This window comes from Podarcis liolepis (genome assembly GCF_965112155.1).
Source record: "Podarcis liolepis genome assembly, chromosome: 7".
Lineage (NCBI taxonomy): Eukaryota > Metazoa > Chordata > Lepidosauria > Squamata > Lacertidae > Podarcis > Podarcis liolepis.
Window position 1 is genome coordinate 36,790,231 of NC_139561.1, and position 23,377 is coordinate 36,813,607.

Here is a 23,377-nt window from a genome sequence, read left to right on the forward strand (position 1 = left end):
TCCTGGCTCTTCAAATGCTTAATTAGTGATTGTGCCAATTCTCCAACTGAACGTTTTCTTTCCGATGGCACAAAATCAAGACCCTGCTGGTAAACCACAAATGAGTCTGTGTAATGCTACCTGACAACATTCTTTGTTTATCTAAATTAGTCTTTCTTTTTCTCTCTCTCTCCCCACCACCCTTGCCGCAAATCTCTAAAGTTTGGAGAGAATAATAACTCTTGAACCTATAAAATGCTTCTTTCTTTCTTTTTTAGCTTGATTATATAAAAGATGATAGAATCACCCCACTGTTGCTTAATTCCAAAATCCAGGCCATTCAAGAAAAATCTGACTGTTCTTCTGGAAAACATGTCTGTTTCGACTTTGATGTGTCTCCAGGATAAAAGATTTCCAAGTTTGCTGGACAGCCACCAAGAAAGCCTTTATATCTCATTTTTTCTGTTCAAAATCGCCACCTGGGTAGTATCGGCAAAAGGCTTGTTCATGGTTGATCTTAAAAGCTATGATATAGCAGGAAATGATTTTCAAGGCATGTATGGATAAGCTTTTCAGGACTTTGTAGAGCGGAGTATTTATTATTCCTTTTCTCCCAGGCCTTTGGCTAATTAAACAATCGATGGCCTTTTAAACTGTGGGGGTGGAATTGTTTTTGTTTGTTACTATGTTGTGTATTTTTGTGTTTTTATATTGTAAACCGCCTTGTGATCCTCGGCTGAAGGGCAGCATAGAATTATTATTATTATTATTATTACTATTATTATTTCATTGCTAAATGCATTAATCAGCAGTTATTTCAGTGTGGAGCATCTCATGGTGGATTAAGTGTGCACCCTGTTTGATCTAGGGCATCATTGTGTCTGTGGCCTTGAGAATGCAAAAAGCAAAAAAAAAAAAAGGTGGTTCATGCGCATGCATATTTTGTTTGAGAGAATGGCAGTGGTTTGGTGCAAAGTGTCATGAGCCCTGAGAAAATGTCTTGGTAAGGCTGGTATGATGGGTAGGAGAAATGGGATGAGGTTAGGGAAATGGATCTTGAAGAGTTCCCGTGTTTTGAGAGTTGCTGGTTTGGATGCTGGGGAGGGGCCAAGTAAACTTTCAGGGGGAAGTCCTTCTCTTTGGATATCTCAAGAGTAGAGGAGGAGCCACCTGACGTGACTCCTGCTCTTCCTCCCATCTTCAGATTGCTACCCAACTCTAGGGAGGCGCCCATGGCAATATTGGACAGTGAGTTGACCAGTATGGGGACGCCTGCCTTGCTCTTCAAAAGGAGAGCTTGGGGGCATGTCAAGTGTTGGGAATAACATCTTATCTGCTTAGCCATGTTCCTCAGTGCTCTGATAGAACCACTGACTTGCATACCTTGTAACCTGATCTGTGTTTGGTCTGTACAGTGAAGTCTGAACTAAAGCCTTTGGCAATAATTGAGCTGAGTATCCACAACTGGGGGCCAGGGCACAAAAGGAATTAAAAGTATCATGAGAATGCAGAAAGTGTGATGTAAAGAGTTTAAAATCTTACAAGAACGCATACTATTTCTTCATGAACATGTAGTTCATGGTGCATGGGTAGAAAGCACGGTGGGTTTTTGGAATTTTCAGATTGCTGAATATTCAGATTGAGGTTCAGAAGTGACAAGGCTGCAATATTCAAACCAACTATCGTTCTCTCCCTGCACCCACTTCCAAGCATTTTGTCAGAAATCCCCGTTGGCATGGAATTCTTAAAGAGCCGGTGGTATTATTGCCTGCCTTTATTGGTTAAACTCAGCAACAGCCTGAACACAGACTGCAGATTGACAGTAATGGATTCAGCACCCTTACACATATGCTTTTTGTTCTCTCTTGTTCTTTCTCACAAATAGATGTTATTAATTAACTGTCCTCGGCAAAAAGACATCTGTAAGTATACTTGTGCCAATTAGCTTTCTTTAATGCAGGAATAGTATTTCACAACGTTTGAAATGTAATAGTTTCCTCGCTTTGTTGTATTTCCAGTTTCAAATAGAAAAGGAACATTGTAGTGTGGCGTTCAAGGCACATATTTCCCAATTAATAGCAAAAAGTCGGAGAAAAGGGACACTGTGAAGAAACAAATGCAATGTTTTTCAGAGACGCACTAATAATTTTGAATAAAAATGAGAAGAAAGGGCCCTGTTTGGCAGTATTTGGGGGGCAGTGGGAGGGGGGAGAGGACGCTCAACTCAGGAGTTTCCTCTTACCTGTAGAGGTGGGAAACCTCAGGCCTGGGGGCTGAATGGTGCCCTCCATGCATATCTATCTGGCCCCTGGAACTCTCCTCAGGGCATACACCCCACTGGCCCTTTCTTTGTACCCTATGTGTTTTTGCCTGGCTTGAAAATGCTTTTAAACCCTGATAATGCCTCTTGCTTGTATGATGATGGTTGTGTAGGAGAGAGCCTATGGTACAAAGGTAAAATTTGCATGTTTTGCTCCACTCACTTTTGCCTCTGATTCCGCTCACCACTGTCATAAGTCTTTCGGCACATTGCCCAGAAGGAAATGAAGCCCTTGTACTGCAAAAACGTTTCCCTCTGCTGTCTTTGCTTGCATAGGCTCGATAACTTCAAGGGGCCCCAGTAGACATCCTAAGCAGTGACTGGTGGAGGAGAGGTGCATGCCAGTGGAGTTCCTCGTAAGCTCAGATGACTTAAGCAAGCGGGTGCCAAATTCTTTGTTTGAGCACTTCCCTTTCAAGCTGGCCATGGTGTAATTAAAGGTCAGCTTCACAATCCAAGGCTAGTTGCACAGGTATATGCGCCTTGGGGTCTTGAGGTGTCTGTGGGCCCTTCAGAGCCTGCTGGTTCCATGTTAGATTCCTTAGCTCCAACACACAGGCATCTTTTAAAACATTCTACATGGTAATTAATCTGCATTAAGTCACCTTGATAGACTTCTTGTAGCCCCCAGGAGATGACAAGAATGATTTTACATAAAGCTCACTGCTGCTGTTGGAGACTCAACACTCCATTGGGTAGGCTGGGCTTGGACTGTCTGTCCATGCCAGAACTGGCATTTTCATGTCCTAGGAAATGCAGGACGAGGCAGCACTGGCTCAGAGCTAGGCTTGTCAACTAACGCCTCCTCTGCAGGTGCAAGATCATTGACGGGAGGCGGAGGTGGTGCCTGCATGGGAGAGGGCTGGTCAGAAGCATCAGGTGACACAAGAACAGGCCCCTTCCCTGACATTCTGCTTGGTCTCTCCCTGCAACTCAGCTCTATGCCTGGCATATTTCCTCTGGCAACTCTTGAGGCTTCCCGGGGACAGTGGAGTCCTAACCCACTAGGACCCTCTCCTATTAAGAAAGGTTGCTCTCCTATAAAGAAAGTGTTTGGGACTTTTTAGTTTAGAGGAAAGACAAGTAAGATAGAAGTCAGAAGTTTATACATGATAGAAGTTTATAAAACAAAACATGGCATGGAGAAAGTGGATAGAGAAATGTTTCTTGCCCTTTCTTATAGCACTAGAACTCGTGGACATCCAGTGAAGCTGTATGTTAGAAGATTTAAGACAGATAAAAGAAAGGATTTCTTCATGTGCATAGTTAAACTGTTGAACTCACTGTCACACAAGGTAGAGATGACTCCATTGGCCTGATCCAGGAAGCTCTTATGTTCTCGTGTTGTCCCTGAGATCATTGGACTCTAGACCTCTTGATGTCTCTGCAGGGCTCAAGACATATACAAATAAAGCTGGAAAAGCCTACTAACTACTCTTCCATGCTTCCTCACTTTAAAGTAGCTTGTGCCTCTCCTTGCAACTTTAAGGGAGACCATCTCAATGCTCTCTTCAAGTTGGAACCTGGCCTTGAGTTTGTGTCTCTATAGCACCAGCCTCCAATGTCACAAAGTAGATGACCGTTGAAAATAGGATGTTTGGATTCTGTCTGCCGTTATTCCCATAAGGAGCAAACTATGGCTTTCTGTAACTGCAAGGCCAAGGTCTTATGACCAACAGTGTGCCTCTTGGGGTGGGGTGGGGAGTTGGCATCTGAAGAGGAAGTCAGTGGATATTTTTCAAGTAATGATACTGTCCATGGATCTTTTTCCAACGTCTCAGACACTGGTAACAGGAGCCTTTTAATGCTTTCCTCTTTTTTAAGATAGCAGTCTAGTCTGGACAGATTTAATATTGTTGGCAAGATTCTTGGTGGAAGTTCTCATTGTGTGTAGCTGAACTCTGGCATGTAGCTCAACGGTGTTTCTCAGTTTATGGTTTTAACTCACCCAGACAAGCATCTACATTTTATTTAATAGCTACGTTCAGTACATTTTTGTTCCGTTTAGTGATCGGGGTTTCTGTCCAATTCGGTTTGTCTCAGTTTCACATTTTTCCATTCTTAAGTTCAGTTCTCCACATGTCCACAACGGTTTGTGATATTTTGTGATGTCCTCATGAAAATTCATCAGTGAATTTCATCTGACGTACACATTTTTGTATGCCATTTTCCCTAATAGGTACAGTTTTGCAAAGCAATTTCCCCATTTCTAATACATTTTGAAATGTAATTTTCACTAACATATGTGCGCGCGCGCGCACACACACACACACACACACACGCATGCATGCACACAAACACACACACACACACAATTTTCACTAATATATGAATTTTTGTATGCATTATGTGTCTGAAGAGCAGTGTTACAAAATTAGGGGAAGTGCACATTTCAAAGGTAAACTCCAGTAATAAAACATGAACTCTCATAGCTACAATTTCCAGTACAATGCCTCCGACTACACCTAACTGGTGCCTGAATGAGGAACTGCCCAATTGTATACATTGGGGAAATAGATTGTGGCAATATCGCACCCTGACCCTAACAAACAACTATGAATCCAACAGCTGTCCGTGCTTATTGTATTCCCTTCTAGACAAAGAGTGCCACAAGCTCAGAGCAGCAATTCATGTAATCAGCGAAGCCCAGGTAGTTTTGTGGCTTCTGGTTCCTCCAGCTATCTTTGGAACAGGACCGAGGGGGCTTGCCATGCTGCTCCCCCCAATCCCAAGTACAGTGGTACCTCGGGTTACAAACACCTCGGGTTACAGACTTCGCTAAACCAGAAATAGTACCTCGGGTTAAGAACTTTACCTCAGGATGAGAACAGAAATCGCACGGTGGCGGTGGCAGCGGGAGGCCCCATCAGCTAAAGTGGTACCTCAGGTTAAGAATGGTTTCAGGTTAAGAACGGACCTCCGGAACGAATTAAGTTCATAACCAGAGGTACCACTGTACATTAATTTGCACAGCAATCAGGTCAAGTCTCTGCTCGCTGATCCAGTGTGCCCTTTTGTTAAGGCCTTTGGACTCTTTCATGTCCTATTTCTGCACGGGCAGGGAGGGACCAATGAGGCACATGGACACCAGCCCTTTTTCTGGCTTTTGACTCTTAAGGTGTATATTTTTAGAACCCAATTTATTTTTGTGTTTGTAAGTTGTTCAAGCTGTTCTTAATATTGTGTGTTTTAATGTTGTAGCCCACCCTGAGACCTTAGGCTGAATGGCAGGAAATAAACAAATAAATAAATAATAAAGTTATACACGGATATTTATGTGATTTTGTTTAAAACAAGATAGAAAGAGAGCGACTCTCCAATTGAAATTGGAGTGCTCAGTATGTTGAAATACAAAGGAGAGTTTTAAAGGCAACAGTCCCCTAGCAACCCGATCTCAGGTAAAATGAGCAGAAAATTCAGTATTCAGCCTGCATTCAGTATTTTTAAAGTATTTCCAAGTCATTTATATGGCATGTTTTCCCTTCTGCATCCTCCCTCCATATCTGCTCTCCACCCCGATTTTAAGGATCTAATTCATCCTGGGACAGTTTTCACCTGCTAGGAAATGTTAAAGGTAAAGGTACCCCTGCCCGTACGGGCCAGTCTTGACAGACTCTAGGGTTGTGCGCCCATCTCACTTAAGAGGCCGGGGGCCAGCGCTGTCCGAGGACACTTCCGGGTCACGTGGCCAGCGTGACGAAGCTGCTCTGGCGAGCTGCACCAGCGCAGCACACGGAAACGCCGTTTACCTTCCCGCTAGAAAGCGGTACCTATTTATCTACTTGCACTTAAGGGTGCTTTCGAACTGCTAGGTGGGCAGGAGCTGGGACCGAACGACAGAAGCTCACCCCGCCGCGGGGATTCAAACCGCTGACCATACGATTGGCAAGTCCTAGGCGCTGAGGTTTTACCCACAGCGCCACCCACGTCCCTACTAGGAATTGTTACTTCAATGTTTAATTTAATCTTTCCAAATATGCCGAAAGATTAAACTGTGATGTTTAAGAAACTGGGAGTATTTATGCTCCATCGGGTTTGTTCTCTGTGCCTGAATGAAGAATCTTATTTTAAGATTGGCAGAAGAGCAAAATTTTGGCAACAGTCTGGTTGTTGTTGTTGTTTTAAAAATCCATTATAGGCTTGACAAATACTGTTGTATGAGTGAATTAATATTTTGCAATGTCATAAAAGTTAATACTTTATAGCAAATTTGAAAAAAAAGTGAAAAGTGCAAATTCCACCTTTCCGTTTTCAGACTTAGCCATGGCACAGTATTACACAATGGTTCAGATTTAAAACTAACAACAGTTTACATTAAAACTACAGTGTGCAACCATAGTTAGAATCAGGTATATGATCTGTGGTTTGCACTAAACTTAGTTAGTATGATATCAGTGCTGATGTAACATGATAAAGGAATGGAGAGCAAATATTGTCCTGTCAGAATGTTGTTCTGATCTAGAAGATGCTGAACAAGATGCTGCACAGTTTTCTTTCTTTCTTTCTTTCTTTCTTTCTTTCTTTCTTTCTTTCTTTCTTTCTTTCTCTCTCTCTCTCTCTCTCTCTCTCTCTTTCTCTTTTTCTCTCTTTCTCTCTTTCTCTCTCTCTCTCTCTCTTTCTCTTTTTCTCTCTTTCTCTCTTTCTCTCTCTCTCTCTCTCTCTCTCTCTCTCAGAATGTATATACAACTTGTTTTTAAAAAACTATAAACCTCAAAGCGGTTTACAAAAGGAAGGGATATCTCGGTTCTTAAGACTTCATTTCTCCTTAATTAATCTGCTGTATTTTCATTTTCTTTTTTTGTTGGGTGTGTAAGTTCTTTGGTTCCTGCTTCATTGCCCAGAGGGCATTTTAATCGAAGATGATGCTGTACTGGTGGTGTATTTTGTTAGCATTCAAATAGAATTTTCAGACATTAAACCAATGACTCTGTAGACTCGACCTTTCAGTAGAACTTCACATAAAACAATTACTCCACATATTTGTGTACAAAATTAGTTGAGAACCCAGTTTTGAGTTGAAATCGCAGAATAATGAGGTGTCTTGATGTGACAAGTGACTAAAGGCAGCCTTCTGAATTTCTCTCTTCTCCCACCTCCCCCAGTGGCTTTGCCTCCAGAGAAGACAGATGGAGTTTGCAGTGGCGATGAAAAGAAAGTGGAGAAGGAAACTGATACACGTACCAGTGTCAAGAAGCAGCTAAAATTTGAGGTAAGGACATTAGTCTTTCTCTCCCTAGGCACACTTATCACTGCGATGCCCTGAGATAAATAATGTCCATGACTAAAGCCTCTCCCTCTATGTCTTGATCAATCATGATGGCAAGAAGTGAAGGAAGGTGATGGTGGCAATAGCATATGGAGGCCCAAGGTTCTGGAAGGTAAAGCAAGGTCAGGACCTTGGAGGAGGATGAAAATGATGGTGCAGGACCACAATTGGTGATCTTGCAGCTGAGGATGAAGATAAAGTTGTTTCAGTGATGTCTTGGGGCCAGTATAGCCTGGACTAAGAAGTCAAGATGGAAGCCCCACCCATGGTATGTGGCACCTGACCATTTCAGTGGCATGCATTGTTGGGAGGGAGACTCCCAACGGGCTTGCATAACATAACACTGTATCCACTGTTGGTTCTACTCACAGTTTACCCACTGAGGTTACTGGACACAACTGAATTAGGTCCATCAGTTTCAGTGGGCTCATACTGAGAAGAACTTGGCTAGATACAACACTGGGAAAGCCCCTCCAGCTCCAATTGTACTCCTCAACCATCAACTCCGACTGCATCGGCAAGCTTCAGTATGTGTTATTGCTGGCCACTCTGAGCACCATTTCATGGGAAAGTGACTTCCAAATTTAACAAACAAGTGAAATTGTAGCATGCTCGCCATAAACAGAATTAAAAAGTACCACACTCACATTGCTCCTCTCTTCAGTTAAGAACATGAGAAAGGAGTCACTGGGGCAGCCCAGCCAGGTGGGCATTATTATTATTTTTTATTAGCTAGCTGGACCAGGTCAGTGGCTCATCTACTCCAGCATCCTGTTCTTACAGGGGTAACCAGATGCCTGTGGGAAATGGGTGAGCAGGATCCAAGCACAATAGCTCTCTCCCATCCTGTGATTTTCCCCAGCTGGTATTCTGAAACATTACTGCCCCCAACTGTGGAGGCAGAGCATAGCCTTCATGGCTATTAGCCATTGATACCTTTATCCTCCATGAATTTGTCTAGTCCTCTTTTAAAGCCATACAAGTTGATGGTCGTCACTGCCTCCTGTGGGAGCAGGTTCCATAGTTTGAGCACTGCATGAAAAAGTGCTTTCTTTTGTCTGTCACGAACCTTCCAACATGCAGCTTCATTGGAAGTCCATGAGTCCCAGTGTTATAAGCAAAGGAGAAATCTTTTTCTCTACCCACTCTCTCCATGCCATGCATAATTTTATAAATTTCTTATCACTTTTCCTCCAAAATAAAAAGTCCCCAATACTGCAGCCTTTCCTCATAGGGGAGTTTCTATCATATCTTGTTCACTCTGCTGCTTTCCTGGCCATCAGTTTTGGAGCAAAAGCCAGAGCCCCATCGCTGCCACCTTTGCTTGGAAAAGGCAGCCTGTACATTGTAAGATGAGATAAATAACATCAGTAGTGTTCCGTGTTGCTTATACACATGAGAGTAATGCAGCTCTCCTACTTCAGCTAAGTAGGCTAACAATGAGTTCACAGAAGGTGGCTGAAGGCACCTGAAAATAGTTTCTCACATTGTAAGATAATGGGTTTCAGTCTCTGTTTCCTAATGCTTGTAGATTGCTCCTTAAGATATGGCTATTCCATCAAATAGTGACATAGCCTTAGACGGGATAAGAAATATGTGCTGTTTTACTGAAGTTTTGTTTACCTCTTTCCCTGCTTCTAAGTGTCCAAGACCTGGTCTGCTTCATGTTTAATCAAATTATACTTCCTGAGACTGTTTAATCAAATTATACTTCCTGAGACTGTTCACATACCTGGGAATAAGCAGCACTGAACTTGGTGGCATTTACTCCTGAATAGACATGTATAGTTGTAGGCCAGGGGTCAGCAACCTAAGGCCCATGGGCACAAGCAGCCCATGGGGGTCGTTTAACAGGCCCACGAGCCACCCGCTCGGTGAGCCCCCACGCACTGTGCTAAACAGGCACATCGCAGCGCGGGAACTTGCTTCCGCGGCGCCGGAAATCGCATATGCGCTTACACAGATGCCGACGCTGGAAATTACGCGTGTGTGCTAAGGCCCGCGAAGGGATCTCCACCAGAGTGAACCAGCCCTGGTGAGGTAATCCTTGCCGACCCCTGTTGTAGGCCATTAATTAAGTTTGCCGTATCCAAAGAACATTTTGTCTTTATCAACAACCCTGTGAGGCAGATAATTGGTTGTTGTTGTTGTTGTTGTTAATTATTGAAATATTCTCAGCCTAGCCTACTTCACATGGTTGTTGTAGGGATTAAAAGAGAAGGGGGAGACCTGTGCACACCACCTTGTGCTCCTTGGAGAAAATAGGTAGGATATAAATGCAATAAATATTTATCTACATATAAGGGTGGAGCTTTAAACTCTTGGTGGCAAATGGGGCAGTGTTGGCTCCAGGTTTCAGAGGGATCTTTGACAAGAACCCTTCATGGAGCCTCCCCACCACTCCCTCAGCAAATGTTATTTCCACACTACCATTATCCCCAGCTGCTCCATCTGTTTGTTCTTCTTCTTCGTCCTTATTTCTACCTCCTGCTCCCTAGCGAGTCTTGAGGGCCAAAGAGCAAGCAGTGACGTGACATCTCCTCCTGTTCCTCTTCCTCCACACCACTATTCTGGGCCAGAGTGAGAGGCAAGTGAGTAAGCAGAGGAGAAGGAGGTCCACGGAGGGGGTGGCCAGCGAGCCCCTTGTTGGGGTGTGCACCCTAGGCATGTGCCCAACCATACTGCCCTTGAGTAGGGTGCAGGAAGGAAAATCTGTTACAATTGGAAGGTCAGTGGGATAAGCCATGAGGGTTAAGGAAGCTTTGGAGCAGCCCAATAGCTTGAGGATGTGCTGGGAGATGAGGAATGTTGACACCTACCCCCAGGGATCAGAATGTGTGCCAGGACAACCCCACATATTGTGAACCATTTATCCTAAACACTTAATGCTTGCTTCCTTCCTTTCATGTGCTATTTTGCTGTTCCTCTACCGGCCTGATTGCGTTTCTGTGCTGTATGTGGGCTCTTTTCTTTTTTCTTTTTAATTTTGTTTTCTTTTGTAGTCTACTATCTTCTCTCCCTCTCTCTCTTTTGTTATACACTTCCTAGTGGGGAAAAAAACTTGCAAAAAGTCTTTCATCTCTGGGCCCCCAGGGTGATCTAACCTTGACCTAGCTGCACTGGAAATCCATCTGATTAAGACAGGCGGTGAGGAGGAAAAGGTCTTGCCAGGAATGAGTCTGATGGCCTATTTCCTTGTAGACTTACAAGCAACATAAAACTGCCAGACATTGTTCGCCATTGGCAAGCTTTGCTCATGAAGAAAGGGATTTAATAAACAGGAGCACCCAGATATGCCGTCATCCAGACTAAAAGGCTGCCAGTCTCCATAGAGACAGTATACAGATTAAAAAAATAATAATAGAGCATCATGCACCTCAATGTTGTTGAAACAGCACATGTGTTATCTCCAGGTTGATGGTGAACTGAGCATCATCAGTTTGTCAAGAAATTCATTCTTATGATCATAATTTATAGGTGCTCTGGGTAGTCTCCAGTTTTTGATTTTGATTTTTAGGGAGCAGCTAGCAAATTTCAGTAGGACACAAATTCTTCTAGGGAAGTTTTTTAGATGGAGCAAATGCTTGACTTCTGAAAAAAACAACACCATCCTGTTTGGCACCCTTGTTGCCTCTGGGCCTGGTTACTGCTTCTTCAGTGTGATTTCTACCAACCCCCTAATCCCCGGCTGCTGCTTTCACCTTCTTCCTTGAAGAGTTACTTAGGTGATCCCAACTAATCAAGAATTGTGCAGTAAGTAGGATGATGTCATATTGTGTGGCCAGTCAGTTATGGCTGTGTGATGACATTGCTAAGCACAAGTGAGGATAACATAAAAGTAGGAGAGAGAAAAGTAGGAGATGATGATGATTGGCATGGCTAAATGTGTCCCTGGAAAAATTGAGTAGTTTCAGCTCAGGTATATATGGAATTATTCATTTATTTTTAATGGCCATCTTGAACTTTTTGAGTACCAATGTGGAAGACCCAGGCTGGAACACCATCAGTTCAGAGGGTCAGATATATAGTCCAGCTCAAGCAGATGCCCTGGTTCCAAATCAGAAGCTCTTTCTGACAATTTTCTCCAATTCTGACCAAGCAGAAACAACAGTTACACAATTTCAGGCAGGCTCCTATTGGCTCCCCAGATCTCCTGGTCTGGCCGGGTGGACAAGTTGCAGCACCTTGGTGGTGCTGTAGAGCAGGAAAGTTCAGGGCCAACACCTTTCTCTTCCAAGAAGTGTGGGGAGTAAAGTTCTTGGACATTGCAGCCAGAGTCCCTGATTTGAATTCTGTGGTGCCTTATACTCCCATATGAACGAGGTAATGCCAGAAGGTTGTCCAGAACCAACAATTTTGCTATCTGGAACTCTGCTTTAGCCACAGGCACCCTGCAAAGCCAAGCGATCGGCACAAACCCCTGTTATTGAACAAAGGAAATAAGTTGCCTGTTTCAGCTGTTAACGCGGAGTGGCACGTCCTCACACACGCACAAAGGAAAGCTTGTGAGTTTTAGGCAGTGCAGGACAGAGAGAGTTGTTCTTACGTGGCAGAGGCCCAGGCACTGAGATATTCACAGGCACGTATCCACTTGTATTCCAAATCAAAGCTTCCGAATCGTGTAAGCTAAGGGGCTAAGAGGATGGTAAACGTTTTTTCGTTTCATGACCGGGTACAAAAGAATCTGAAATGTGACTGTCGAGAAGGGAGAGGTCTAAATCTGAGGTGGTGGATGTGCCTTGGCTTTTAAAGGTTCCTGGGAATGTTTGTGTAATACGAAACTCAGTTTCCACTGTCAAGTTTGCAGGCGGGGGGGGGGGGGGACATTGGCAGCTTTCAGCCGGGGCTTGTTACAGCTAAGAGAAGACTGCCTTTGAACTCAGCGGGGGACGGGGGGCTTTACCGTTAACTGCTGTAGGGAATTGGTTTCAAGTCAGCAGATCAAGCAGGTATTTCTGAGCTCCCATCATGCCAGAGCTATTTGGAGCTGTTTATTTTACTTGCGTGCAACGACTTTTCTTTTAATTGCCCCCATGGCTTGTGTTGCAACTCTTGCTGACTCTGATCGCGGGAGCCTTGAAAGAAGGAAGGCGAGCATCTTACAGAAATTTGGGGAGGGGGGCTGTAAGCCAGGCAGACTAATTTGCTCAATGTCCCCCTCCCCACCCCGCCGCCACCGCCGACCAGGAAGCCTGTGAACTGCGACGACCCTGTTTTAAATCTAACCTGGCAAAGTGGACTTTGGCAAGTCACTATCAGTCAGCCTTTAGGTTCTTGAGGGCAATGTCTGAGGTAAACGCAATTTGGCAGTGGATGCTGAGCCATTGAGAACTTAAGAAGAACCTGAAGGATCAGGTCAGTGGTCTGCCTAAGTCTAGCATCCTGTTCTCACAGTGGCAGACCAGAGGCCTCTGTGGAAGTGGCAAATTGGATCCAAGCACAAGAGCACATCCTCTTCCTGTGGCTTCTATCAGAAGGTATTCAGAAGCATTACTGCCTCCGTGGAGGAAGAACATAGCCATTGTAGCTAGTAGCCATCAATAGCTTTATCCTCCATGATAAGGGAGTGGGTGGTCCTGTGGTCAAAACCACTGAACCTCTTGGGCTTGCTGATCGGAAGGTCGGTGGTTCGAATCAATGCAATGGGGTGAGATCCTGTTTCTCTGTCCTAGCTCCTGCCAACCTAACCATTTGAAAGCATACCCGTGTGAGTAGATAAACAGGTACTGCTGTGGTGGGAAGATAAACGACGCTTCCGTGGCACTCATCACAGTGTCCTGTCACACCAGAAGTGGTTTAGCCACATGACCCGGAAAAGCTGTCTGCAGACAAACACCGGCTCCCTCATCTTGAAGCAAGATGAGCACCGCAACCCCAGAGTCTCCTTTGACTGGACTTAACCGTCCAGGGGTCCTTTACCTTTTTACCTATCCTCCATGAATTGCTTGGTCCTCTTTTAAAGCAATCCAGGTTCATGGACATGGACTGCCTCCTGTGGGATGGAGTTCCATAGTTTAACTGGGCACTGAATGAAGGAAGTACTCTATTTTGCCTGACCTGAACCTTCCAACATTCAGTTTCCTTGGATGTCCACACGTTCCAGAATTATGGGGGAGGAACCTTTTCTTCTTTTTGCAATGCACAATTTTATAAATTAACATTGTGTTACTTCTTACTCGCCTTCTCTCTAAACTAAAAAGTCTCAAATGCTGCAACCTTTCCTCAGGGGAGTTTCTTATCGCTTGCTCTTGCTGCTGCTTTCCTGGTCATCAGTTATGGGCACAGAGCCACATCCTCCATGAATATACTTCTAATTTGTTTAAGCTGGTTTGTCTGTTGTGGAGAAAAAAAGTTGGTACCCTGATTCTTGCTGATTACAGGATCAGAACTAATTTTTAAGGAGCATCGTTCTGACAGAAAGCATTTGTTGGGTTTAAAAGCACTCTTTAAAAATATTTGCTGTATGTCCCCTACCCCAAACCCAGCTGCAGTTGTTGGCATGTAAAAATCTAATTAGCTGCTGCAGAAAATTTTCATTGTTTCCTATTGACAGTTTGCAGAGATTATGTTTGAATAACAACCTTGGTTTTAGAGGCTCTGGATTGGACCCTTAGTATGTAACCACCTTGCTGTGTGCTCTAATTGTCTTTTAACGTTTTCACCATAAGCCAGCTCTCAAACGATTGCGTAAAGTAGCTGTGGTTGGCAAGAATTTTTCACCCCCCTTTATTAATTCCAAATTGGGTTCTACTTCAACAGATGTAATGCTTTAATGAGTTATAAGGGAGAGCCGGAATTAATACTACATTGAAAAATCTGTGTTGTGAAAGGGGTTTTTCTGAAATGGGTTTATGCCACGGGTCTATTTTCTATTAATGGTCACTTCTGTTTCAACTTTATCCTGCCTCATGCTGAGAGTGTCTCACTTTTCCTCCTTGAATTAAGGAGAGGTTTTTCTTCTCACTGTTCCCTCTCTCTCTTTTAAATTGGAGGACCTCGCATTATATTTTCAGGCATTTTAGTAAGTAGCTTTCACATAGTTTCGTCTTCTTGCTCAATGAAACCAAAAAAATGTTTCAAATTCTCTGAGAGTCTTAGCCCAAGGGAAATAGACAAGGAGCACTATTGAATGCCTTTCCTCTCCTGCTCAGCAGAATATACGGGAAATGGGGTCTCAATATTGTTACCATTAAGGTTGCTAACCAACTAGGGGGAGGGGATCAAGACTGACCCATTGGGGCTTTCCCCCACCCCTATTCACCTGTGTGCCACTTTCCAGAATTTTAAAAAGTGCATGTTTCAACTAGTACTGAGCCAAATACCACCCTAGTTGCAGGTGGTGGAAATGGAAGGTCTGTTTTTCAATTCAGGGGTGTGTGCATGGCCTGCAGGTGGAAACAAAAAATGGGAAGAGGGGAGAGTCATTGTGGGGGAAATCCATCCCCCTTAAGCCTCCCATACAGTTTCAGGCACCCCTTTTGCCCCACAGAAAATTCAAGCTGAAAGTTCAGGTCCTTGAGCTTTTGGCTCAGTGCAAGTTTCAACTGTTTAGCTCAGCCTTCCCCCAACTTGGTGCCCTCTGAATAATGTGGGGCTGCAGTTCGCAGCAGCCCTGACCACCAGACTTGCCAGATGTGGGGCTGGTGGTATTTGTAGGCCAACAAGATCTGGCGGGCGCCAACTTCAAGGTGAAGGGCCTTTTCACTGGTGGCACCTCTGTGGAACACCATCCTTCAAAAGGCCTGCTGGACTCAACTCTTTCAGGCTTCTAGAAACTGAGCAGTTATTCAGAAGGCCTTCTCAGAAGGACATTTTGTGTATTGCTTTGAGTTTTTAATGCTGCTGCCAATTTCTGAACTTTGAATTGACTGATGAAATGGTTCTCTGGAAAGAACTGCTTGCCACTGCTTCTGCACAGTCAATGAGAGGAATGGTCTTCCTTACCAGATCCCAGGTGGTGATGGTAGAAGCAATGGAACCTCAACCTGTGTCACCCAAAGACATTATTGCTGATGGGCTCACCACCCTTGCTGATACTCATGTGCTTGCATGACTGCTGATTGGCTAGCTACCATAAGTGTGTTTGTGTGGTAGCCAATCAGCAGTCATACACTTGCATGGCACTTAGGAACTTCCTTTCTCCACCAACATCTCCTTGTTCTCCTGTTTTTATTGCTATGGTTGGACTGTTTCTATTATTCTTACAGGGAGCTGTCTAGAGGGGCCAGGTTGTTGGGTGGGCATGGGGGAGAAATATTTTTTTAAAAAAGAAGAAGAAAAAAACCAACGGTTGTCTGAATTTATTTTTAAAATATATTTTAAAGAGGAAGTTAGCCTCCTCTGCAAATAGGACTTTTGCTTTAGGTAATCAGCTACTCTTTGCATGTTCCTTAGGAATTGCAATGTGATGTGTCCGTTGAGGAAGACAACAGGCAAGAGTGGACCTTCACGCTTTATGACTTCGACAACAATGGCAGAGTCACGCGTGAGGTGAGCGAAGTTTAGCTTCCTGATACATGTGTGGTGCTTGCTAACAAGGGGAGTGGTTTGTACCATACTGCTCTGGGGCAAGGATGCCTCTGGTACTAACTGGCTGAGCTAGTGTGATATTGTGGTACGTTCTCAGGGGATTGGGGTATGTGTGTGAGAAAGCAGGGTATAAATGAAACTTTATACCACTTGAGATCAGGAAAGGCTTTCTTTGTCAGGGTATGTGTGTGAAGTGCGGGGAGATTGCCCAAGAAAACTGGTGGATGAGGAAACCTGGACAAAGTAGGAACGGAAAAGCCAGAACTGTAGAAGAACAAAATGACTAGTTTAAGAAATGGATCTGGCCCCAGTTATACATGCATTACCTACTTCTAGACTTGCTTGCTCCTGCACACTCTGTGTGGGGCTGCCCTTGAAGGGCACCAGGATCAGTCTGAGAAAGGGCCTTCTCTCTGGTAGCCCCCAGGTTACGGAGCTCCATGCCCTATGAGTTCCACTTGGCTCCTACATGTTTCAACACTACTTCCAGCTGGCCTACGGCCCAGTTCATTTTTAGTCTGCCCTTCTCTTGTTCTCCTTTGCTTATTTGGGCTGCCTTATTGCTATTTTATTTTTAAATTTAATTCTAGTTGACTGTTTAAGGTGGTATAATAGTACCTTAAATGTGTAGTACAGTTGGGGCCCTTAGCAGCAGGCTTCCTTCACCCATTGCTGTAATTCCATGTCTGGTTGCTGAATGCGTGCGCTGGGACCATGAGGAAAGTGTTGTGCTTTCAAGGGCTCTGTGGCTTTACGTGATCTGTGCCAGGCCATTTGTATATGTTCAGTCGTCGCTTGATTTCACAGCCACGCCACGCCTGCACGTGAAGCAGCTTTGAAATCTCCTGCTTTTGGAATACCCTGCGCTATTTTGTTTTGTTAAGCATGTCGTCGTTTTGATGCCGGGGATTAGCCATTTAAAAACAAAGGCGTTTTAAAGGGGCTTGTTTTTGAAGGGATAAAAATCTCAAACAAATGATACTTTAAACGGAGTGTCAAAACAAACCCTTGCAAACATATGCTCCTTTTGGCTCCCCTCCTGCCTTTATAGCTGAGCTATTGAAATAGCAAGGGCCCCTTTTGAAATTATTTCCAGGGAGATTAACGACGTCAGTCAACCATATTTATAGGTATGGAGCAGAGGTCCAGGCTGCCATCTCTGTCAAATCTCAGGCTGCCCACCATCAGATTTAATTGCAAAGCAGCAAAATATAGCTGGTGCCTTTCCATAAATCAGATGAAGATAGCGTAGGGTGTCTTGGGGCATGCAAGCCTCTCAGGAAACTTATGCACAGATCAGGGCCGTGGAACCCTTTTCATCCCCATCTGGGCAACTTTCCAGGAGCCACCTACTAGTTTTGGGTAAGGCCAAAAGTGGGCAAAGCAATGAAAGTAGATTTTGCTTTTGTATATTAGACTAGTTTCTGTGCACACACACCTCTGTCCTTCATTTCCCACCTCTGGCACAGACTGTAGGACTGTGTTAGAAAACTCTGCTTCTCCTTGGATTTTGGTGTTCCAAATTACAAAATGTGACGGTGGAAATCTTCTTTTTTCCAGAATTTTGCATTAGAGTGTCAGGCATGCTCACATTGCCACAGCTCTTAATTCCGTCATGCCTTCCCCCCACTTTGCTTTAGCAGCATGTACCTGTGCATCAGCCTGATACATAAGCCGACAAAATCTGATTGGCATCCGTCTGTCTCGGGAGACCATGGAAGAGTGTGCCTTCGGGGTGAAGTCAAACCATTGGAGTGTTGCAGCACCTGCTTTGGCTGTAGAGACTGATTTGGGAAAGTCGTGTTTCGTTCCAGCTGGGGCAGATGAAGGCATCCGGTTGTGCGGCTGTGGGTGTAACATGGCGTTTATTCTTTCTGTGCTCCTCCCAGCGGTCAACAACATTTACTAGCCTGTAATGATGCTGATGATAATAAAATATAATGTAGCCTGTGTTTCCATACTGACCATGGAACAAAGGTTTCTAACCTCTTGGCAGCCTAGTAAAAACAAGCAGAAAGAGACTTCTGCCAAGCAAACTGGAGAAGGAGGGGACAGATTGGTTCATGGGCATAGCAGCTACACCTGGTGGGTGTGGTAGCTGCCCACGGTGAAATGGGGCTAGCCCAATTGGCCTAGCACTCCCCCACTCCCTTGTGTTCTTTTAATGAGTTGAGTTGTGACCCTCTCTACTGTTAGGCATTCTGGACTGTTGATTGCCACTTTTTCTTTAGAGCCTTAGGGAGGGAAAGGCTCTTTGTGTATCCAAATCACTAACTGGAACATAAGACAGAGTACAAGTTATGCATGGGGCAAAATGTCATCTGTACTCTCAAATGACCAAAAAATCCTAAAGGAAAAGAGTGTAAGCTCCCCCCGCTTTTAACTCAAGCACTTGCTTTTGTAATAACAAATTCTCCATGAAAAGTACTCAAATCTCCATCTTAGAAGGAAACTCTTTGGAGATCGGCAGTCCTCTGTTTAAGATCCTTCTAAACGTAATGCTACTTTGATGGTTTTCTTGAGATACCTCTTTTGTGGTGTTTTGGGTCTCCCGCCCCCCCTTCATTTTTTCTTTTTTCACTTCCAAGTTCAGATCTTCAACAGGCTTCTTTTGAAATGATTGTGGCGTGTACTCGGGAGCATAATTAATGTGATGGCAAATTATAAAATTAGCATCCAGCCGCTGTACTTGAAACAGTGTCATTAATGTCCAGGGTGAGAAGACTGAGAAGAAGGAAAAAATGCCATTTATGGTCTTTTTGGCGTGAGAGGGAGATAACTTTCCACACTGTAATGTGGATATAACTGCAAAACTTGGCTAATATTACTTCCCAGCATTCCTTGTGCCATGCAGAAATGAACTCGTTATATATCACGAGAGGCTTTTAGGGAGCTTGACAGCTGCCTTGTAATTAGCTTCATATGGTTGTTAATAATTGGACTTCAGACTTGGAATAGAGCATACAGAGTTTGCCAGCCTTGAGGCTTCAACTTACCAGGTCTCTCTCTCTTTCTCTTTCTCTTTCTCTTTCTCTTTCTCTTTCTCTTTCTCTCTCTCTTTCTCTTTCTCTCTCTCTCTCTCCCTCTCTCTCCCTCTCCCCTTCCATCTTTTCCTATCTCACATCCCCTCACTGCTTTCTTCCTGATCTACCTTAGGCCTGATTCCAATATTTGCCAAAGGTGGGGTTGTTATTGATTTGAGTCTAACATTTTTACGCTAACCACCATTCCACACTGGATCTCTTAGACCAGATTCTGTTAGGGATGGAAGAGCCTGTCAATCTTGGTTTCTCTCATTTTTGTGTGTGAGAGCCAATGTGTGGTGGTTGGAGTATCAGACTAGGACCCGGGAGACCAGGGTTCACCGTGTGACTTTTGGGGCATTACCTGCCTCTCAGCGTAACCAAGCTCACAGAGTTGTGAGGATTAAATGAGAGGGAGAACCATGTGACCAACTTGAGCTCCTTGGAGAAAAGGGCGGGATATACATGCAATGAATACAACACAACAAACAAACAAACAAACACGTTTCTCCTTTTTTCAGTTTTAGCTTCTTTTATTGAAGAAGATCCGCACAAAACTTCATACACATTTGTGCATTTCTCCTAATATGTACACGATTTCTCTTAAAATAATGCATTTCAGGGTGCTATTTCTATGGATTTTAAAAGTTATTTGCTGGAGGTACTACTACACTGCCACAGAACGATTGCCTAAGACTGCAATCCTATATGCACTTACTTGGGAGTGTGTCCCATTGAAGTCAATAGGACATGCTTCTGAGTACATAGAATTTGTAAGAAAAATACATTTACTCTCAGCCCAATCTTAAAACTGTTTAATAATCATCATAATTTTATTATTTATACCCTGCCCATCTGGCTAGGTTTCCCCAGCCACTCTAGGCTGCTTCCAGCAGAATATAAAAGCATAATAAAACGACAAACGTTAAAAACGACAAACGTTAAAAATCTGCCTACAGATGTCTTCTAAAAGTTGTGTAGTTCTTAATCTCCTTGACATCTGATGGGAGGACATTCCATTACTTGGAAGTAAGCCTCACTGAGTTCATTAGGACTTCCATCCAGGTAAATAAGGATAAGATTGTAGACCTAATGGTCTTGAGTAGCTTTTTTGGCTAAGCAAGGTTGGCAGGATTTCTAAGCTACATCTGACCTTGGTGTGAAAATTACATGAGTGTAACGTAATTATTATATGTGTTGCAAGATTAGGGAAATCCTTGTAAACATTGTGCAGTTAGGTCAGAGAGCGGTTTTCTCCATAAAATATAATGAGGTGAAAAATGCACAGCAGTTAATGCGTTCTCACCTTGAAACTAGGCTGAAGCATTTGTGAATCTAATTATGGTCAGAGAACTGCACACAGCATCTTTACAATGGGCCACTCCTAACAAATGTACCTCCTTATACATTACGGGGGGTGGGGGTGGAACAGCAGATCATAGTCTACCCCATCTACCACCAGTGTGAGTATTTAATGTGTTTCTACAGGACTTACGTGTTGAAAGAAAACACCTCACATGCATAAACCCAAATTTTGCGACCGAGACATCAACTTTAGGTGGAATCCTGGTTTTGTGGTTCAGGATGTTGGTTTTTAATAATGATTATGGTGAAGACATTGGATGGGTTTGGAAAAGGATTGGACAAGTTCATGGAGGATAGGGCTATCTATCAGTGGCCACCAGGCATGATGGATATACTGTGCCACCACAGTTGAAGGCAGGGATGCTTCTGAATAACAGTGGCTGGAAACGGGAAGGGAGGGGACTCTTGTACTGGGGTCCTGCTTGCAGGCTTCCCACAGGCATCTGGGTGGCCCCTGTGAGAACAGAATGCTGGACTAAGTGGGCCACTGGCCTGATCCAGAAGGCACTTCTTATGTTCTTAACAGGGCAGTAGTGTGATGCTATTCCACCCCACCACCCATGGCTATATAATAATTTGGCCAGTGAAAGCCAAATTCACACATTCAGTCTTTGTCAAGGATGGGGAACCTGTGGCCCTTCAGTTGCTGGGCTCCAATACCTATCAGCTCCAGTCAGCATGGCTGATGGTCAGGAATGATGGGTTTGTAGTCCAACAACACCTGAAGGGCCATAAGCCACCCATCCTTGATGTAGATCTTCAGCCTAGTTTTTCTCCCTTTTCAGTGGTCTTTCAGTTTACTAATGGGTTGCTCAGGGATGTGGAACCAGTTATCCAGTTGTTGGACTCTCGGTTCCCATCAGTCCCAGCCAGCAGGGCCAGTGGTTTGAAAACAAGTCAGACTGTTGGTCCATGTAGTCTAGTATTGCCCACACTGACTTGGAGTGGGGTTGCAGGCAGGGGGAATTACCTGCCCTACCAGGAGCTACTTAAGATTGAACCTGAGACCTTCTGCATGCAAGGCAATTGCTGTACCACTGAGGTATCCCCATTCTACAGAGAACTTCAACTTTGTAGCAGATTACATGAGGAGTGTATGTGTGTCTTGGAGGTACAGAAGATTAGGCAAGAACTCAATGACACAATCAGAATGCAGGTCAACTGTTGATTGAGTTGGACCTTCCGGCAGTGGAGACTACCTATAGCTGAAGAGCAGCAAAGTAATTTGCAACCATCCAAACCTTCTCAGCTTAGTCATGTGTGAAGTGCTGAACTTTTTGACCTGATGTGTTAGAAAACAGATTGGGGTTTCAAAGAGAGGTGTGTTGCCCGCGTGTTCTCAACAAAATTCCTTGTAAGCAGTGTAGTGGGTTTGCCTCTTATCTGTGGAGCCTTGCTTCTAGAGGTGCTGGGTTTGTTAATGGAGTTTCTGATAGGTGAGAATGCTCAGATGGCCATCTGTCTCCTACCAAAGAGCTAGCTGGCATTTTCGCTATGTTGTCAAAAGGATGGCTCTAAGCTGTCAGAAGATTTTGAATGATATTGCTTGCTTGTGTGTATGTACCTGCTTGTGACCAGAGACATAACTCACCCAGTGTGTTCAGAGCTGAGAATGAAGGAAGAGTTCTGTGGGATAGATGGACACTGGCATACTATATATTAAGTTAGAATCAGCGTATATATGGAGTCATTCTGTTAACTTCAGTTATAACTCACAGTAGAGATTGAACCTTTTTGGCTTTTAATTAACCTGCCTTTCTGGGCTCGAAGGCTCAAGGTCTTATCTCCTTTAAAGCCATTTGCTCGGGTGGTTCAATGCCTTCTGGCTTGTCATGCAAAAAAAAGTACCTAAGACTACTACAGGCAAAGCACTGGACAGCTATAATTTTACCATTCTTTCCTAAAGCTTGTCAGATTCTCTTGGGAAAATAAACACACACATTTTGGGGAGCTCATTCAGATGTAACATTTAGTACTCATGGAATTCCCTTCTATAACAACACCTCCAATAAAAGGTGGTTGCAATGAATTGATACAGGCACCTCATCAAGGGATGAATCTCTGAGTGGCAGCTAGATCTTTGTTGAATGTCGTTGGCAGGATCATTCCTGCAAAAGTTTAGAGGATATCTTGTTGTAACATACCTTTTCCATTTCTCTGAGCTCATGTGATTATTTATTTACTTCCTGCATCTGTATGTTGCCTTCTTGCCAGCACACTTTTATGTACATGATGGTTTTAAAATATTTGCTTGGGGTTTAACAGACATGACAAAAAACTAAGAAGGGAAGGGGAGTGATTGGAAAATATGGAAGTTCAATAACTGTAACCACTGCATGGTTTGGGGAGGAGAGGATTAGCCAGGTGGTAGTTCCCTCCTGTCTTACGTTGCCACAGGTAAATGTCTCACCTCTCTCCTTCTACTGCACTCAGAGGAAAGGCTGTGAATGGAGGTAGTTGGGCAAAGCTGAGCCAATAGGGTGGACCCTGCTGCCTTGCCCCTTCCTCAGATTGAGCCAGATGGAATTGCTGGCTATGGAGGGAGTTCAGAGAGGGAGGAACCAAGAGATTATTGTTACCTCGCAAGCCTATGGAGTCTCACTTGCAGTCTCACTTCGTCCTCTGATACAACCAGATGGGTTTTTGGTTTTTAATTGGCATGGATGATGCTTCAGGGTCAGCATGTGAAAGTCTGACTTTGCACTGAAACAAGCTCTCGACTGGCAGGCCCTCCAATACTTGCACAAAGTAGGGCATCAATATCTCATTGGCTTCAAGTACCCGGAATTAGTCCAGGGACAGAGAAGAGACACAGAGAACTGATAAGTGAATGGGTATGGTTGGTGTCAATGAGGAGGCAAGCTGATATTTGTGTCATTAATACAGTTCATTAAT

At 44.0% G+C, this 23,377-nt stretch overlaps 1 protein-coding gene across 3 annotated transcripts in view; it reads left to right on the plus strand.

Moving 5' to 3' along the window:
* The window catches only part of NKD1 (NKD inhibitor of WNT signaling pathway 1), a 132,457-nt gene that overhangs the window by 94,282 nt on the left and 14,798 nt on the right, over positions 1–23,377 (plus strand). For 2 of the 3 annotated variants that reach the window (XM_083513729.1, XM_083513730.1), the window contains 2 exons: positions 7,402–7,508; positions 15,960–16,055. In XM_083513729.1, the coding sequence (XP_083369855.1) occupies positions 7,402–7,508; positions 15,960–16,055 (203 nt within the window). The remainder of the gene's footprint in view (positions 1–7,401; positions 7,509–15,959; positions 16,056–23,377) is intronic. The other variant, XM_083513731.1, reaches the window with a different exon arrangement.